Source organism: Bufo gargarizans, chromosome 1 (genome assembly GCF_014858855.1).
Source record: "Bufo gargarizans isolate SCDJY-AF-19 chromosome 1, ASM1485885v1, whole genome shotgun sequence".
NCBI classification, from domain to species: domain Eukaryota; kingdom Metazoa; phylum Chordata; class Amphibia; order Anura; family Bufonidae; genus Bufo; species Bufo gargarizans.
In genome coordinates this window covers 457,816,574-457,837,197 of record NC_058080.1, presented here as the reverse complement: position 1 = coordinate 457,837,197, position 20,624 = coordinate 457,816,574, and the positions used below count along the sequence as shown (strand labels likewise).

Sequence of the window (20,624 nt, the reverse complement as noted above, 5' to 3'; positions counted from 1 at the left end):
TGTGCTGCTGGCAAATTATTTTTTTAGGTGCTGCATAACAAGTTGTGATCATCCACCGAATGAGCGTTTTTTGTTTGGTGGGTGATTAGGGTCACCTTTACATGGGTCCATTTTCGGTAATCAGCATTAATTAAAAACAATTGGGGCCTATTACAATTGAGGCATGGGTCCTATTACAGAGAAACATATTGATCAGTGTGGGGAGAGCAAAAGCATTAGGGTACCGCTACACATTCAGGTTTCTGCATGCAGTTTTGGAAGCCAAAGTAAGACGTGGATCACGAAAGAAGAGAAAGTATACAGGACAGATAAGATTTCAACTCTTTTTTTGAAGTCCCTCCTGGTTTTGGCTTCCAAAACTTCGTGCAGAAACCTAACCATGTGGTTGTACCCATAATCATATCCCTGTATATAAATGTTACATAGTGTAAACATTCTGTACCTTGCAAGTCATAGGTTTATTAATGTTGATTTCTGCCTGAAGCCAGACTCCTCTGGGTGACTCTTGCACTGACCAGATTTTTTCTTGGACAACATGGTTCTCCTCAAAGATATAAACAGCCAAAGAATCACTCATTTTTGAAAACCCATAGAGCGTGTAAAAAAATCGTAAGCAGTACTGCATATTTCCAGGTAAGGTTGGACCGTACAGGCGTCCAACATATCCAGATTGAGACGAAAACTTTGTATCTGCCAGCATGAAATAACCTGAAAAGAGTACACACAGTCATCACACCACCAAAAAAAGCCATGCAGAAGGAAAGAGGGCATTTATTCATCACAAAATACAGGAGCAAATTTATGGAAATGTGTACATGTCAGAGTAGATATGGACATGCACCAGGGGCGTCGCAGTTTGAGCAGACACCTCCAGTACTCGAAACACTCCCCCTCCCTCTAGATTGAGACCTCACGTCTAGCGCAGAGTTTTGTGTCTGCACAGTAATTGGACTGTAAACCACAGGCACATCCCATGTAGTTTAGCGAACAATATTCTATGTAATTTTTTAGAGGAGTGTATGGTTTCTGGGTATAATTTTTTTGAAGTCACTCCATGCATTCTAGCATCACTTAACGTTCTCAGTCAGAACCTTCACTATGCTCAGAGAGACAAGGGGGTAAGTGACCCAATTAGAACATCACACATTACACTAATCAAGAGCCACAACTTTTAAACTTTTCTGTTCACATACTGTAGCTGTATGAGCGTTTGTTTTTTGCAGGATAAGTTGTGTATTAAAAGCAACATTCAGTTTACCATGTCTAAAACAAAAAATAAAAATTGTGGTGAAATTGAAAATAAAAATTTCACCATTGTTTTTTGCGTTTTTTTTTTACAGCATTCACTGACATATCAAACCTATATGGTCTTTATTATTTTTTTACTACTTTTAAAAAGATTAAAACGTTTGAAAAAAGGTCTGTTTGTTTTTTTGCGTCGCATACATTCTGACACCCACAACTTTTCTATATTTACATCTACAGAAGTGTGTAAGGGCTCATTTTCTGCGAGGCGAGCATTTGTTTTTATTGGTACCATTTTGAGGTACATATGACATTTTGGTCACTTTTTATTCAATTATTTCCAGAGTGCAAGGTGCTAGAAAACAGAAATTCGGGCATCTTGATTTTTTCTCATTACGGCATTAACCGTATGGGATAAAAAAAATTATATTTTAATAGTTTTCACTTTCAGACGCAGTGATATCGAATTATGTTTATTATTTATTTATTTTTCTTATGTACAATTGGGAAAGGGGGTGATTTGAATTCTTAATTTTTCAAATATTTTTTAAAAGAGATAATATATATATTAATACCCCTAGGGAATTTCAACATGCAATCATTCGATCGACTACACCATAGACTGCAATCCATACTATGCAGCCGGTTTAATTTTCACAGGATTCCTATTAATCCTTGGATAGGCAGTTTCCTATAGCAGACCTCACTGCCATAGTAACCAATCAGAAAGTTGCAGTGTCTCAGTGGGGGTGCTAATCATAGGTCACAGAGGGAGCACCCTCCCCCTGACTAACCTGAGGGGTTAAATGATCAGGATTGGCATTATCTCCAATCCTGGTCATTGCCAGTCGATGTCAACTGTAGTATACAGCTAGTAACTGCCATGTATGGGGCAGGCTCAGCTTGTGAGCTTGTTCATACACCCCTCCTGCCCACGTACTGTTTACTTATGTGTAGTGGTCATTAAAGGATTAATTAAACATAATATTTTAAAGGGAATCTGTCACCCCTATTTTGGACTATTATCTACACTAATACACAAGAAAGGGACCCTGCAGATATGGAGTCCAGATCACAATTTTTTTTTTCTACTATAAGCCGAAGCCCCCCCCCCCTTCCCTCCAGTTTCCCCGCTGTAATCACTCAGAGCTGCACCGATACATTGTCAGGACTGCAGTGCATGTGCACATGAGTCCTCTCCATTATGTTTTGTGCTGGCAGTGGGAGAACCAGGGGGCAGTAGGAAAATACTAACTAGTGATCTGGACTCCATATCTGAATTACTACACATGTATTACTGTAGAAAATGGTCCAAAATCAGGGTGACAGATTCCCTTTAAATACACTATAATAGTCACACTGAGAGAAGTATGGGAAGAGAGTGTATGCTCAGTGGGCAAAAAATATATAATATAATATATTTTTAAGCTCAAATACATGTATGTTTACTGTGGGAAGATCATGCCAATGAATACTGTGTCAAAGATGCAAGAATCCCTATCAAACTGTTATCATAAAAAATAAAAAATAAAAAATTGGGCCATTTTTTATATCTGGTATGTTTAGTCTTCAGACTTCTGCCCTTTAGGTAAACCCAAATGACTTCTGGTTGTTGAGGTTGCAATAAATACTACATTTACATTAAAACATAAGAAATGTCACATATATTTTGCATCCCAAAACCAAATTGCGAAATAAGATCTACCGCTCATGATCAGACTGCAGATGAGTTTCCATACCTGTCTGATATTTTTATGTGGATGCATGGCTATTACAAAAGATGCCAGAAATGTTATTTACTTCAGCCTTGAAGCACAGTAAAGGCCAGTACTGATATGATTGTCCAAACTGGGATCTGGTGAGGTCTTTGGTTTAGGAATATAATAAAACCACTTTTATTTTTGGTGTTTGGTGCACAGTGATATCTTTTGTGTTGACCGCTGATATTTTGCCTAATAAAAATGTTTTAACAAAATCTAACGAATCTTAAAAACATGCTATAACCCACAGCAACGGCGATAATTAACCATGTGTGTGTTACCATGACTCTGCCATGGCCTAATAGTCAGATGCCCATGGCAAACGTTGGACCTTTCTTAGGCCACTTTAAACCAACGACAGCAGTTAAGCAGATAAACATCCAGGATCAGAGGTATCTCATATTTACAGCAGGAGACAGGCTGTCAATTTTAGCCAGGCTCCAGCTGTTGATAACATTACTTCATGGTGCATTAATGGGAATCTGTCACCAGTTCTATGCTGGCATGAGGTCACTTCAGCACACGCTGTGTATTTAACAGCTCTAACGCTTGGCTTGTGCTGGAGCTGTTCAATACAGATTTTAGGAAAATGGCCGGGTCAATTCAAGAAAGGGACCCAGCAGTATAAAACTGCTGACAGATTCCCTTTAAAGGGGTTACCAAGGAATTACTATTGATGAGCCATCCAAAGGACTCCTGGAACCACACTGATTAGCTGTTTTAAGATGCTTGGCACTGCAGCCTCTTCCATGTGATGACAGTGACCGAGCTCCAGTGAGAGCAGCGGCTCCCTGAAACAGCTGATCAGCGGGGGTGCCGGGACTCAGACCTATCCTGAGGTCATCATTATCTTTACCCGGATAACCCCTTCAATGGGTCAGACTTTAGTATCACAGCTACAAATACATCTTGACACTATTTTGTTTTTACATGCATACAGTTTTTTCACAGTATGGTTAAAGGGGCATTCAAGTTGTTAAAGGGTTTCTGTCACCAGAATTAACCCTATTAAACTAGCTGATATTAGCGATGTGCTAATGTCATCTGAACCTAACTAGTCTATTCCTACTTTTATCTATTCTCCGTTACTCCAGAAATATAACTTTTATAATATGCTAATTAGCCCCTGGGTGCAGGGGAGCGTTGCCCCTGCTCCTAGAGGCTCCGTTCTCCCACCTCTGGCCCCATCCTGCTACACTAGATTGACAGGGCCAGGCATCCTTCACCTCCAATTGCCGGCCCTGTGCGCTGTTCAGTATTCGGTGCAGGCGCAGTGAGGAAGCTGGCAGCCGACGAGCGCCCTTCACTCACTGCGTCTGCGCCGAATACTGAACGGGACAGCGCAGGCGCGAGATTTACACGGCAGACAGGGCCGGCAGTAGGAGTCCAACGCTGCCTGGCCCTGTCAATCTAGTGTAGCAGGGCGTGGCCAGAGGTGGGAGAACGGAGACTCTAGGAGCGGGGGGCAACGTCCCCCGCTCCTAGAGGATAATTAGCATATTATACAAGTTATATTTCTGGAGGGGCATAGATAAAAGTAGGAATAGGCTAGTTAGGCTCAGCTGACATTCGCACATCGCTAATATCAGCTAGTTTAATAAGGTTAATTCTGGTGACAGAAACCATTTAAAGCAGGGGTGCACATCCTGCGGCCCGGGTGCCACATGCGGCCCTCGATACCATTCTGTGCGGCCCCCAAACATCTGGTAAAATGTATGTCTATGTCTTATGGCTTTTTACATGTATCTTTCATGTATTCTCCTATTAGAGTGGAGTCCTGGAACTGTAACTAAACATTTATAGAATATATTGTATGTTCAATATGCCAAAAATACAGTATTTCAGTTGGTAATACCCCTTTAAGTTTTATTTTCCTCCCTTGGAATTGGTTCAGGTTGACAATGTGGCCCCCAACCAGAAAAGGTTGTGCACCACTGCTTTAAAGGTTATCCCCTATTCCACAAATAGAGGATAAACATTAGATTGGTGGGGGTCCTACCGTTGTGACCCCCACCGATCACAAAAACTGTACCCTGTACCCTCGGACCCCTCCCACCCCCAAATGAAGACTGCAGCAGGTCGAACATGCGTACTACCGCTCCTGACAATCCATTCATCTCTCCGGAAGTTCCAACACTAGCCAAAAGTACAGCTCTTGGCTATTTCCGTAACTTCAAGAGAGATGAATGGAGCGTCAGTTCGCCCATCCAACCTGTCACTCAGATCATTTCATGGGACTCTGAGGAGTACATAGTACCCGTTCTTGTGCTCAGTGGGGGTTCAAGCATTAAGACCCCCACCAATTTAACAGGAATACCCCTTTAAGTAAAAAAAAAACACAAAAAAAAAACAGCTAGTAACAATAAAGCGCAATTAATAGTTCGCATTACTCGCTGAATGGGCTTTTCATAATGTACCCAGTCCGGTGGTGTGGTCTCCCATTCTGTAGACATTGGGCTTCACTTTTACCCGGCTCCACTCTTTATTATCTTGATGGAATTTGCAGAGATCGTTCTCAAAATCACAGCCAGCTTCTTGTGCATTGAATACTGCCCCTGCAAAAATATATACTTTACGTCTGAGAAGGAATTTTGTTAAAATGCACATACTGTATTCTCCCCTTTCATTTTGTCTATCTAGCATACAGCGGAAGTAATATAAAAAAAAAAAATTACAGACAAAGGTGTTGATCTCATTCAACATGTTCCTTGTTACTTTCTGCATCACCATTGTTTTTTGCGTTTTGTTTTTACGGCATTATTATTTTTGTACTACTTTTAAAAAGATTAAAAGATTCTGACACCCACTTCTTTTATATATTTACAACATCTACAGAAGTGTGTAAGGGCTCATTTTCTGCGAGGCGAGCATTTGTTTTTATTGGTACCATTTTGAGGTACATATGACATTTTGGTCACTTTTTTCAATTATTTTCAGAGTGCAAGGTGCTAAAAAAAACTGCAATTCGGGCATCTTGATTTTTTCTCATTACGGCATTAATCGTATGGGATAAAAAAATATATATTTGAATAGTTTGCACTTTTTGACGCAGTGATATTAAATTATGTTTATTTTTTATTATTTATTTTTCTTATGTACAATTGGGAAAGGGGGTGATTTGAATTCTTAATTCAAATGGAATTTTTCAAATATTTTTTAAAAGATATATAGATATATATATATATAGATATATATAGATATCTATATAGATATCTATATAGATATATATATATATTGTGAGACAGTGACAGGTTTGACACAGGGTAGAACAAAACGATAGCTGATCTTAGGGAGACCAGCTACAGAAAACACTGTGGAGCCTCATTTAAGAGTCTCGACACAGCAATCCAAAGTGCAAAGCTCCCTGGGAGACAGTAATATGCAAAATAACCGTGGAGCCCCAGTTATGGGTCTTCAACACAGTGAAAGCCAGATATCCCTCAAAGGAAGGAAAACCGAGCAAAGGGGTGTCCCCATTACAGAGATCACCAAATCCACCATATTAAGTGGCCCCTATGTCAAGATCCCGCTCTTTTACAAGCTTTAAGGATGTGACAGGGAAGACCTAAGCCAGTTATCCATCCACAGACAGCTGTTTCGGGGTGTTGCCCCTCATCACTGTGGAGTAGGATTCTGGCTAACCGGGAGCAATGCCTTGGAGACTACTCAAACAAAACAATAGCTGATCTTAGGGAGACCAGCTACAGAAAACACAGTGGAGGCTCATTTAAAGTATAACTGTCATATTTATTTATTTTTTTGAGTATTGGATTGTGGTGATTAATATCTCCTTGGTGGCCCTATTTCAACTTTTCACTGTGTATTCAATTACCCCTTAATTCCACAGTTTTGTTCCCTGTACTGCCTACTTTTACCTCTGGTTAAAATAGGGTTTCTAGGCACGTTTCGTCCAAGGACGGAGGACGCAGAAGCAGGCAGCCTGCAAGGTCAGATTGCTGACAGCCAGGGACTGTAAGTAAATGATTAAAGCCAGGTCCTCCCCAGCAGCTGATAACAGTGCCTGGGCTGTGTGCACGTCTCCCTGTCCCTGCGCTTGGCAGACGCTCCCTCACTCAGCAGACTGGGACAATGCAGAGTTGAATCAGCGCAGACCAGGGAAGGGAGATCTGCCATCTGCTCAGTGTATAAATGAAAGCAACATGTGGTAAGAGGACCCCTTTGTGCTGCAGGAGATTAACCCTTTAGGGGGAGAGCTCTGGTTACTGACACTTTTGGGGGGCTATGGTTACTGGCTAGTGAGGGCAGGCGGGATTAGCCTCAGGGTGAGGGCAGTGGCGGCCATCTTAACTGAATAGTGAAATTGCAGTTTTATGCAGACTGGTTGCTAAGGGCTGAATCTTATTAAATATGGGGTAAGTCAGTCTAATAGTAACTGATTCTGGAATATCATGTTATTAGTAACTACATATGTGAAAATTTAAATTAGGGTCTAAGTGTGACAGTTATCCTTTAAGAGTCTCGACACAGCAATCCAAAGTGCAAAGCTCATTGGGAAACAGTAATATGCAAAATAACCGTGGAGCCCCAGTTATGGGTCTTCAACACAGTGAAAGCCAGATATCCCGGAAGGAAAACCGAGCAAAGGGGTGTCCCCATTACAGAGATCACCAAATCCACCATATTAAGTGTCTGTCACTGTGTTCAAGACCCATAACTAGGGGTCCACGGTTACTTTGCATATCACACAGTGAAAGCAATGAGAGACTTATCAACCGCGACCTCCCTTCCAGGTACATAGGCCTCCAAAAATTTGGCCCCAAAGTGATCGATGACCGGCCTGATTTTGTACAGGCGGTCATAGGCAGGATCACCTTGGGGGGGACATGCTGCATTATCTGCATAATGCAGGCATTTCTGGATGGCCTCAAAACGGGAACGTGTCATGGCCATACAGTAGAGTGGGGTCTGGTAGAGGACGTCCCCACTCCAGTACTGCCTGACACTAGGTTTTTTGACTAGGCCCATGTGCAGCACGAGGCCCCAAAACGTCCTCATCTCGGCTGCACTGACCAGAGTCCAGCCACCGGACCTAGCCAAAAAGGAGCCCTGGTGTTGAGCAATTAACTTTTGGGCGAACAAGTTTGTTTGCTCCACCATCAGATTCACAAAGTGGTCACTGAAAAAATAAAATAAAATAGTCATATTCAGTGAAGCCCACTGTGCGAATCTGGATCCCTGATTGGCCAACAAAATCAGGAATCATGGGCTCAAAATCCTCTGGGGTACACCAGGCAAGTTTACCAGTAGGGGGCTCAGGTGGACTTCTGATAGGCTGGAAAACTAGTACGAGCCCCAGAGCTGCTCGTACTAGTTACAGGGTCTCTGGCATGGGGGTCCCCTTGCTCCACCTGGCAGCGTCTCGGCCGTCTTGGGGGCTCATCATCATCACTTAATGATGAGGAGGATGCGGATGACAAGAGAAAAGTGGGGTCATCCTCGTCCTCACTGGGGCTCTCGGAGGCAAGCAGGGCGTATGCCTCCTCGGCCGAGAACATCTGGTGGGCCATAGGGGAGTGTGTGTGAGCGCGTGTGTGGGAAACTTTATTTAGTGTGTGTGTGGCGGCACGAGTGTTCGCGTACTTGCCCTAAACCTAACAGAAAAAAATAAAACTAAATAAAAAAAAGCCCCAAAAAATGTGAAAAAAAAAATAAAAATTCAAACTCGCTGATCAGCGGTGGGGTGGGCCACGTGCTAACAGTGGCTGGACGCTAAGAGTGTGTTGGGGGGCAAGCTCACACAGCTGAGTATGCTGTGGACCCCAGACACCCGATCAGGGTGAAGCTGAAAAAAATGTACAGGTCCAACCTGTAGGCTCCCTGCCAATCTAAATGCATATGGCCACAAAACTGCAATACAAATGGATCATTATGTAATTCCCTTTACAGTGGGTGGCTGGAATATTGCAGTGCAGTAAAATACTGTGAAGGAACTGCAGCACTTAAAGGAGTTTTCTGAGATTTTACTACTGATGACCTATCCTCAGGATAGGTCATCAGTATCTGATTGGTGGGGTCGGGCACCAGCTGTTTGAGAAGGCACCGGTGCTCCTGTGAGCACCACAGCCTTCTCCAGCTTTTCCTAGGCCAGTGATGACACGTTCATCGGTCACGTGGCCTAGGAGAAGCTCAACCCCACTGAAGTGAATATGTACAGTGCTGTTCTTGTTTTTTATATGAACATAGGCTAGTGGAGGTGCTGTATATGTATGTAGTGCAGTAAGTCTACTGTGTTATGTGCCACTTGTGCAGGGGGTGGGAGGCTAGGGGCCCACCTTGCTCAGGGACCCACCGGGGGATTCCTCTTTATCCCTGTGGGCCAGTCCGAGCCTGCATATAATAACAGACAGGTAGTTTCTTTTATCAGTTTGAGAAAAAGGTTTAATATAAAAAAAAGGAAATGTTAAAGAGATTGTCCAGCTGATTGGCGGGGATCTTACACCCTGCACCACTACCAATCAGCTAAAGTTGGCACCAGAGCTACACAGCACCATCAACCTTGTAGTGGAGAGCTCATTACTACAGTACTTCTACTATTTTGTTTAATGCAAGCATTACTGTAGTAACAAGCTACCTCTGCTACAAGGTTGATAGTTCTGTGTAGTTCCAGCACTGACTTCCACCAACAGCTACACCCAAACAGATGATTGGTGGAGGTGTGGTGTGTCAGACCCCACTAATCGGCTGTTGAAGGCCTATCCTAAGGAAAGGCAATCAATTAGTAAAGGCTAGACAATCCCTTCAAGCATTTTCCGCACATTTCCCTAATGAGCTGTATTACAAAGTTTCATGTTACCATGTGCTGCTGATTTATTATAGAAAAGTTATAATAGTATTTTTGCTTTAACAGAACATTTTACAGTAAAAGTAGATCTATTCAAATAGAATGGATTTGTTTCCTTGACTGTACTGGGTTGTGATGGAAAAACTCTGCTGTCCACATGACCAAACAATGAGATCAACTGGTTTACATGCCAAATGGAAAATTATCTGCCAAAACCTAATAAGTCCTGAAGAAAAGTTATTTAGAACTGCAACAGCAAGACTGTCTAGATATTGTATACAATTGATGATTATATAAAACGGCCCTCCTGGCATGATCACATCATCCTTGTTACAGTACTGAAAAAGTATAAGTTGCTAGTGGTGCTTGGTCAATAATCACACAACCAAAGTGGTCCTTTATTTTGGGTTCTGCAGCTGGGTATGTTGAGGCAGGATCACTGTAATATTGGGTGGCATCTACCTTTGCTGTAATACAGGCTGTCATTCTGGCATGGTAATGGTCATACAGATGCTGGATATCCTCCTGTGGTGTCTAATTCCAAGCTCTTTCAACTTGGACCCATAGTTTAGGCAAGGTGGTTGTTGGCTGCTGTATGTGGCAGATCCATTGCCTAATCCACTCCCAGGCATTCTAGATGTGGAGAGATCTGGCTAACAAGCTAGTCAGGGGAGTTGCTAGATACCCAAAGCACATTGTGTAGCTGTGTTGGAACACCCCATCTCCTAAGTGAGTCAAAAAACGTAGTAGGGAAAGCACCTACTGCCATCATGCACAGCTGAGTCACACAGGACCAACACCAGGTGTCATGTTGCAGGATGCCATTAGTTACCTTGGCCTTTCCTGACTTGACTAGTATTTGTGGAGGGAATATTGAGCAGCCTTCAGTATGTCCGGGACATCGTGAAACTAGTCCTACTGTCTTTAACAGATGTACAGACGTGGACAAAATTGTTGGTACCCTTTGGTCAATGAAAGAAAAAGTCACAATGGTCACAGAAATAACTTTAATCTGACAAAAGTAATAATAAATTAAAATTCTATAAATGTTAACCAATGAAAGTCAGACATTGTTTTTCAACCATGCTTCAACAGAATTATGTAAAAAAATAAACTCATGAAACAGGCATGGACAAAAATGATGGTACCCCTAACTTAATATTTTGTTGCGCAACCTTTTGAGGCAATCACTGCAATCAAACGCTTCCTGTAACTGTCAATGAGACATCTGCACCTCTCAGCAGGTATTTTGGCCCACTCCTCATGAGCAAACTGCTCCAGTTGTGTCCGGTTTGAAGGGTGCCTTTTCCAGACTGCATGTTTCAGCTCCTTCCAAAGATGCTCAATAGGATTGAGGTCAGGGCTCATAGAAGGCCACTTTAGAATAGTCCAATTTTTTCCTCTTAGCCATTCTTGGGTGTTTTTAGCGGTGTGTTTTGGGTCATTGTCCTGTTGCAAGACCCATGACCTGCGACTGAGACCAAGCTTTCTGACACTGGCTAGTACATTTCTCTCTAGAATTCCTTGATAGTCTTGAGATTTCATTGTACCCTGCACAGATTCAAGACACCCTGTGCCAGACGCAGCAAAGCAGCCCCAGAACATAACAGAGCCTCCTCCATGTTTCACAGTAGGGACAGTGTTCTTTTCTTGATATGCTTCATTTTTTCGTCTGTGAACATACAGCTGATGTGCCTTGGCAAAAACTTCGATTTTTGTCTCATCTGTCCACAGGACATTCTCCCAGAAGCTTTGTGGCTTGTCAACATGTAGTTTGGCATATTCCAGTCTTGCTTTTTTATGATTCGTTTTCAACAATGGTGTCCTCCTTGGTCGTCTCCCATGTAGTCCACTTTGGCTCAAACAACGACGGATGGTGCGATCTGACACTGATGTTCCTTGAGCATGAAGTTCACCTTGAATCTCTTTAGAAGTCTTTCTAGGCTCTTTTGTTACCATTCGGATTATCCGTCTCTTAGATTTGTCATCAATTTTCCTCCTGCGGCCACGTCCAGGGAGGTTGGCTACAGTCCCATGGATCTTAAACTTATGAATAATATGTGCAACTGTACTCACAGGAACATCTAGTTGCTTGGAGATGGTCTTATAGCCTTTACCTTTAACATGCTTGTCTATAATTTTCTTTCTGATCTCTTGAGACAGCTCTTTCCTTTGCTTCCTCTGGTCCATGTCGAGTGTGGTACACACCATATCACCAAACAACACAGTGATTACCTGGAGCCATATATATAGGCCCAATGGCTGATTACAAGGTTGTAGACACCTGTGATGCTAATTAGTGGACACACCTTGAATTAACATGTCCCTTTGGTCACATTATGTTCTGTGTTTTCTAGGGGTACCATCATTTTTGTCCATGCCTGTTTCATGAGTTTATTTTTTTACATAATTCTGTTGAAGCATGGTTGAAAAACAATGTCTGACTTTCATTGGTTAACATTTATAGAATTTTAATTTATTATTACTTTTGTCAGATTAAAGTTATTTCTGTGACCATTGTGACTTTTTCTTTCATTGACCAAAGGGTACCAACAATTTTGTCCACGTCTGTATAAGATAACACTCACCCCCACACTGCCTGCACTACACAACGTGGTCTTCAGGATATCCAGCAACTATCATGGCCAGTTGGATCACCAGATCTCATCCCCTTCGAGAATATCTGGGATTGGATGGGGTAATGGATCTTCTATGCACAGAAACCAAAAGCCATATTGACTGAATTATGGATCTAAGTTGAAAGAGCTTGAAATTACATACCACAGGAGGATATCCAGGTATGACCATTACCATACCAGAGAGGCAGCTTGTATAACAGCAAGAGATACAAGCCACCCTGCTTTAACTTATACTCTGCTGCAGAACCCAAAATAAAGGGTGAACCACTCTGGTTGTGTGATCATTGACCAAGCACCACTAAGCAGTTTATACTTTGTCAATTTCAGTTCAACCACATTAGCCCTTAGAGACCAGACTGTTTTGGGCCTTACTGTCCAAGAGTTGTTCTTCCTTTTTTATCATCGCCTTCCAAGAGTTATAACTTTTTTATTTTTCCATCTATATAGCTGTGTGGGGGCTTTTTTTTGCGGGACTAGTTGTAGTTTTTATTAGTGGGGTACACATAACTTTCTGATTAACTTTAATTCTTTCTGGGATGGAGATGGGAAAAAAACAGCAATACTGCCACTGAGTTTTTATGTTATAAATTTTGCCGTGTTCATTTTTTGGCATAAATAACAGAATATCTTTATTCTCTGGGTCAGTACGATTACAACGATACCAAATACATATAGTATTTTTTTTTACGTTTAACTACTTTTGTGCAATAAAAACCCTTTTTAAAAAAAGAGGAAAATCTTTTTGCATCGCTCAAGACCCATAACATTTTTATTTTTATTTCTATTGAGTTGTGTAAGGGCTTGATTTTTGCCAGACAACTTGTAGTTTTCATTGGTATCATTTTGGGGTAAGGCTACATGCACACGACTGTTGTGTGCTGTCTGCATCTTTTGCGGCCCCATTGAAGTGAATATGTCCGCATTTGAGCCGCCCAAACCATCTCGGATGCGGACCAAAACAACGGCCGTGTGCATGAGGCCTAAATAACACATTTTTATCACTTGTTATTAAGTTTTTCCTGTGGTGACTAAGAATAAACTACTAATTCTGGCTGGGAAATAATTGACATGATATTTGTGTAGTGCGGGTTGTTACGGATGCGGCGATACCAAACATGTGGGGGAGATTTTATTTTTGCAATTTTTTCATTGAAAACCATATTTTCAATGGAAAAAAGCATATTTTTAAATTTTTTATTTATCAAATGTTTTTTTTTTTTTTAAATAAGGGGACTACAGGCAATCTTTTTATTGCTTCTAAAATACAATGCACTATCCATATAGTGCATTGCATTTTAATGTCAGTTCTATACTGACACTGACCAGCAGGCTGCAGGAAGGCGCCTGCTGGAGAACACTCCACCAGGTACCAGCCTGCCTATACACACATTGGCACCTTGTGATCGTATTTGCGGGGTGGCAATGGAAGGCAGAGGGAATCTGCTCCCTCTGTCACCGCTTACATGCGTCGTGCACCTTTGCCTGTAAGGGGGTTAAACAACCCGTATCAGCACTCCTGTGGGTCCTGGCTGTTACAGCTCTCATGTGAGAACCGAGCCCCCTCTCCGCTGCACGAGGAGACTAAGGCCCCCTAAGGGGTTAAGTTTTCCAGGTGTTCTTTTTTCATTTTCCACTAGTTTATCAATGAGGTAGTCTTGATATTTACTTATTTTTTCAGAACGGCTTCCAGTGGTGAATCACTGTAAGGCCCCTTTCACACGGGCGAGTATTCCGTGCGGATGAGATGCGTGAGTTGAACGCATTGCACCCGCACTGAATACCGACCCATTCATTTCTATGGGGCTGTTCACATGAGCATCACTTATGCGTTGCGTGAAAATCACAGCATGCTCCTCTTTGTGCGTTGCGGTGCGATAATCCACGCAACGCAGGCCCCATAGAAGTGAATGGGGTTGCGTGAAAATCGCAAGCATCCGCAAGCAAGTGTGGATGCGGTGCAATTTTCACGCACGGTTGCTAGGAGACGATCGGGATGGAGACCCGATCATTTTTATTTTCCCTTATAACATGGTTATAAGGGAAAATAATAGCATTCTGAATAAAGAATGCATAGTAAAATAGGGTTGGAGGGGTTAAAAAAAATAAATAAAAATTATTTAACTCACCTTAGTCCACTTATTCGCGTAGCCCGGCATCTCCTTCTGTCTCCTTTGCTGAAAAGGACCTGGGGTAAGCATTAATTACATGAACAGGACCTGTGATGACGTCACTCCGGTCATCACATGTTCCATCACATGATCCATCACATGATCCATCACATGATCTTTTACCATGGTGATGGATCATGTGATGACTGTGATATCACCAAAGGTCCTTGTTGCTACACAAAGCAAAGATGAAGACAGAAGGAGATGCAAGCTACGCGAACAAGTGGACTAAGGTGAGTTAGAAAATGTTTTATTTTTTTTTAACCCCTCCAGCGCTATTTTACTACGCATTCTGTATTCAGAATGCTATTATTTTCCCTTATAACCATGTTATAAGGGAAAATAATACAATCTACAGAATAACGATCCCAAGCCTGAACTTCTGTGAAGAAGTTCAGGTTTGGGTACCAAACAAGCGCGATTTATATTATTTGATTATTTTATTAAAATAGTACATAACTTTGGGGCATCCACCCCTAGCGGATGCGGATTAAGACCGGTGTATAAATCGCCGGTCTTAATAAATGATCCCCATAGTGCTTTGGGTGCTGTTATCGTTGCACAGTGCAATTTTAAAAATGTTTTTAAGGCCTCCTGCACACGGAACCATTCATTTCAATGGTTCCTCAAAAAAAAACGGATGCATTCCGTTTCTGTATTTCCGTTTTTCCGTTCCGTTTAAAGATAGAACATGTCCTATTATTGCCCGCAAATCACGTTCCGTGGCTCCATTCAAGTCAATGGGTCCGCAAAAAAACGGAACACATACGGAAATGCATCCGTATGTCTTCCGTTTCCGTTCCGTTTTTTGCTGAACCATCTATTGAAAATGTTATGCCCAGCCCAATTTTATCTATGTAATTACTGTATACTGTATATGCCATACTGAAAAACGGAACGGAAAAACGGAACAGAAACTGAAACACAATGGAAACAAAAAACGGAACAACGGATCCGTGAAAAACGGATCGCAAAACACTGAAAAAGCCATACGGTCGTGTGCAATAGGCTTAAAGTTGGGCCTTTTTCACACGAGCGATACGGGTTGTGTCAGGATCTGTTCATGGAAAACATGAAGAGTTTTGTCTGAGATTGCGTTCAGTGTCTTGTTTTTTTCCATCCGGATTGTATCTGAATAAAACAAGAAAAAGATTTATCAAAACTGGTATAAAGGAAAACTAGCATAGTTGCCAATAGCAACCGTTCAGAATCAATTTTTCAGAGCTCCTTTGGAAAATTAAAGGTGGAATCTAAGTGGTTGCTATGGGCAACTAAGTTGTTTTCCTTTACACCAGTTTTGATAAATCTCCCCCATTGCATTCAGATAAATTCAATTTTTCACACAAGCCCCATTAACTTCTATGCAGCCAGAGCTGCGTGCAAACATTGCTCCAATCAACAATGTCTAACCATGAAGAGAGACAGGTTAACCACTGCTATATTGGCAAACTCATACCTCTTTCCTCACTGCAGTATTCAGCGGAAAATGAAATATCATCTACAGCAACATATCCCGCTTGGATGCCATTGAACGCAACTTCAAAAACTATCTGAAATAAAGAAAAATATGTTCATTTTGTGACAGAAATCACACTGCAATCCTGTTCTCTAAAAGGGTTTTCTAATCCCTATTTGTTAGTAGTCCCTTAACAATGAGTTGATCACAAGCTGTTGGAAACCCACGTTAGGCCGGGTTCACATCACTGTTATTTTTTCGTTCTTCTGATCCGTCAGAAGAACAGAAGAATAAAGAAAAAAAAGCGGATCCTGTAAAAAAAAAAAAAAAAAAAAAAAGGGGGAGGGGGGGATCCTGTGCATCAGTTATGCACATTTGCCATCCGTTTGAGCAACAGAAAAATAACGGTGATGTGAACTCGCCCAGTGTTTCACAGACGTGTGCTGTACGTGTTCTCCGCAGACAGCACACGCCCCCATTCATTTGAATGTGTGTATTCACACATCAGTGTTTTAACACGGTCCGTGTTTTCAGCACGGATGCATGTCCTATCTTGGTCCGTGTTCTTGGATCCCTCACGCCCATTATAATCAATGAGTCCGTGAAAACCACTGATGCAACACGGATGCCATCCGTGTTGCATCCGTGTTTCACAGATCATTAAGAAGAGATGCTTTGAAAATTATTTTTCAGCTGTTCAGTGTCAGTGAAACATAGATGGCACACGGACAGCAAAAAACGGACACACGGACCCAACGTGGATCCTTCACGGACAGCTTCATGGATGCATCACTGACCACCTGGTCACGGATTTGAGCACGGACGCGGACGTCTGCATGAGGCAATCAGCTGTCATCTGTGGGAAAATCCAGCATCAAATATTTCCCTGCAGGGCACCACAGGGGAAATGAAGCATTACATAGTGCTCACTGAAAACAGTTTATTGTCTGTATAAGGGCTCATGCACAGAAACGTATTTTCTTTTCGTGTCCGTTCCCTTTTTTTTTTTTTTTTGTGGACCGTATACAGAACCATTCATTTCAATGGTTCGGCAAAAAAAACTGAAATTACTCTGTGTGCATTCCATTTCCGTATGTCCGTATTTCCGTTCCTCAAGAAAATAGAACATGTCCTATTATTGTCTACATTACAGACAAGGATAGGACTGTTCTATTAGGGGCCAGCTGTTCCGTTCCGCAAAATACGGAATGCACACAGACGTCATCCGTATTTTTTGCGGGCCGCAAAATACATATGGTCGTGTGCATGAGGCCTTTAACAAAGATAAATGAAACGCTTTTTTTTCAGATGTTCAGCACTTTGGCTACAAGAGCCCTAAATAAGGGACCCATATCTACTAAATAAGACTGCTAATAAAGTATCTGAAAATAGTTTTTTTAACCATTAACCAGACAACCCTATTTCCATGTTAAATATCATATTTTCACTTTAAAGGGGTTCTCCTACTATTCTAATGAAATACATATAGCAAGGAAATGCCATTACTTGAAGATTGTGCAGACTCTTGGGGTCATTTATCAAACTGGTCTAAAGCAGAACTGGCTTAGTTGCCCATAGCAACCAATCAGATTCCTCATTTCATTTTTCACAGCTCCTTTGGAAAATGAAAGGAGGAATCTTATTGGTAGCTAGGGGCAACTAAGCCAGTTCTACTTTACACCAGTTTGATAAATCCCCTCTACTATGTTTCTAGTTCAGTGCTGCAAGCCCCACAACTCTCTGCTTCACCGTTGCCCTGCCGCAGGTGATTTAGGGCAGGCAAACACTATACAATGATGGCTGCCACGCGGAGCCACAGACAGCAGAGCACAGAACAAAGGTCTGCTTCACTGCTCTGTGCTGTCTGTGGCTCAGCACAGCAGGTGCGATTACATCATTGGCAGAGCTGGATTGCTGATGAAGAAGCAGGGAGCTGACATTGGGTACAGTAATTTGGGGAAGGTGAATATTAAAAGTGGGGGCATTGTGGAGCATCACTCCATGGGGCACAAGGGGGCATCACTCTGCAATCTTGGGGGGGGGGACTTAAGGGGACACTTAAGAGAGCATCTCTGTGAGGGGGCATCATATTGTGTGGGGCGGCCACTTAAGGGTGCATCACTGTGAGGGAGCCACTTTAAGGGGTTATCCCATGACTAAAGTAAAAAATGAAATCAGACATCATATAGTACATGACAATCTCTTTCTAAAAAAGCTAGAACCAGCTCTGTACCTCATATGGATCCAGAGGTCTACCCAGTCATTGCTCTGCTAGATTTATATCAGGCTGGCAACTCAAGGGGAGTGTCTTTTCTGCTGCAGCTCAGGGGGCGTGTCCATGATCTCCCTATCACAGCTCAGGGGGCAGTTGAAGGATGAAACTGAGCGTGTGGCCTTCTCAGCAGGTCAAAGAAATAAGAAGAAAAAAACAGCAGGTGGCGCTATACAGTTACATTTTATTGAATAAATCAATGGGTACGCTACATTTTTAGTTACATGCAATTACATGCAAACCAGATCCAAATGCAGGTTTGAAAACTGTAGAATATTGTTCATGGGACAACCCCCTTTAAGGGGACATCACTCTGAAGTGGGCACACGCGCAGGGCAAAGGCATTTTTCTGAGTTCCGGTGACGTACCGGGCTCTCTATGGGGCTGACAGGAACCCCGGTGACGTCACCGGCACTGATGGGCGGGATTTGGCTCTGCCCTAGCCAGTAAAACGGCTAGGGCAGAGCTAAAGCCCCTTCCTCAGAGCCGGTGACGTCACCGAACACACTGCTGGGCGGAAGTTACCGCCCGGCCGTGTGTTATTGTAAACACAAGAGCCTGTGCCCTGCGCAATCTAGCGCAGGGCACAGGAGCGCATCGGAGCATTAGATGCCCCGATGCTAGGCTCAGGGGGGCAGCCGGGGTGAAAATAAGGGTATGTCCGGGTTCAGCTCTGAACCCGGACAACCCCTTTAATGGGGCATCACTGTGTGAGAGCCCTTAACTGATATCACTTTTTGAGCGGAGCACTCAAAAGGGCATCACTGTGTTTGGGGGCCTCTTAAAAGTATGTTATACTGATTGTGTGCACTTAGAGGGCATTTCTTTCTGTGGAGGCCATTTAAGGAGGCCTTATTCTATATCGGGTCACTTAAGATATATCCTACTGTGAGGGGGGCACTAAAGGGGCATCATACTATGAGAGGAGGCACTAAGGGGGCATCATACTATGTGGGGAGGCACTAAGGAGTTAGCAGCAGGAAAGGTGAGTTACTTTTTTATTCTACAGTCTGATATGGGGACTGAAGGGTCTAAAGGGGGGTCTAGAGGTCTGACTGGGGGTCTGGATAGTTACTTTTTTATTCTACAGTCTGATATGGGGACTGAAGGGTCTAAAGGGGGGTCTAGAGGTCTGACTGGGGGTCTGGATAGGTCTAATGGGGGTCTGGAGGTCTGAAGAGGTCTAATGAGGGGTCTAGAGAGGTCTAATGGGGTGGTCTGGAGGTCTGACTGGGGGTCTGGAAAGGTCTAATGGGGGTATGGAGGTCTGACTGGGGGTCTGGGAAGTTCTAATAGGGGTCTGGAGAGGTCTAATGGGGGGATCTGGAGGTCTGACTGGGGGTCTAGAGAGGTATAATGGGGGGGGGGGGTCTGGAGGTCTGACTGGGTGTCTGGAGAGGTTTAATGGGGGGTCTGGAGGTCTGACTGTGGAGTCTGAAGGTCTGACTGTGGGGTCTGGAGAGGTCTAAAGGGGTCTGGGGAGGTCTAATGGGAGGTCTGAAGGTCTCACTGGGGTCTGAAGAGGTCTAATGGGGGGTCTGGAGGTCTGACTGTGGGGTCTGGAGGTCTGACTGGGGTCTGATTGGGGGTTTGGAGGTCTAATGCGGGTCAGTTATGGGGGTTTGGAGGTTTAGTGGGAGTCTGGAGGTCTAATGGGGGTCTGGTCTAAGGTCTGATATGGGGCTCTGGAGGTCTGGTCTGAAGTCTGATATGGGGGTCTGGTTTGAGGTCTGATATGGTGGTCTGGAGGTCTGATATGGGGTCTGGAGGTTTAATGGGGGTCTTATATGAGGTCTGATATTGGGTCGGGGGTTGACATTGCTGTTTGATCTGAGGTCTAAAATTGGGGTCTTATATGGGGTCTGGCATAGAGGTGTGGTACCAGTATTTTCAGGGGTCCTGTTTCTGCAGGATAGTATTGGGGCACACGGACAATGTATTAGGGGTGGCAGGATGGGATGTTGAGAAGGTGAGGATGATGATGGAAAAGTAGGAAAGTAAGATGTCTGTTTGTTAAACTCTGTAGAGACGAGGAGCAGCTGAAAGAAGTCACCATGGCTGTATTAGGCCTCATGCACACGACTGTTGTGTGCATCCGTGGCCGTTGTGCCGTTTTCCGTTTTTTTTCGCAGACCTATTGACTTTCAATGGGTCCGTGGAAAAATCGGAAAATGCACCGTTTTGCAGCCGAGACCGTGATCCGTGTATCCTGTCCGTCAAAAAAATAAGACCTGTCCTATTTTTTTTAAGGACAACGGTTCACGGACCCATTCAAGTCAATG

The 20,624-nt window shown here is 43.0% G+C and overlaps 1 protein-coding gene across 3 annotated transcripts in view; it reads right to left on the bottom strand.

Moving 5' to 3' along the window:
* MAMDC2 (MAM domain containing 2) overlaps positions 1-20,624 on the bottom strand; it is a 113,062-nt gene that overhangs the window by 17,172 nt on the left and 75,266 nt on the right. For all 3 annotated transcript variants that reach the window (XM_044287256.1, XM_044287266.1, XM_044287275.1), the window contains exons 7-9: positions 16,071-16,164; positions 5,423-5,560; positions 443-708 (exon numbers count right to left, since the gene is read on the bottom strand). In XM_044287256.1, coding sequence (XP_044143191.1) covers positions 443-708; positions 5,423-5,560; positions 16,071-16,164 — 498 coding nt within the window. The remainder of the gene's footprint in view (positions 1-442; positions 709-5,422; positions 5,561-16,070; positions 16,165-20,624) is intronic.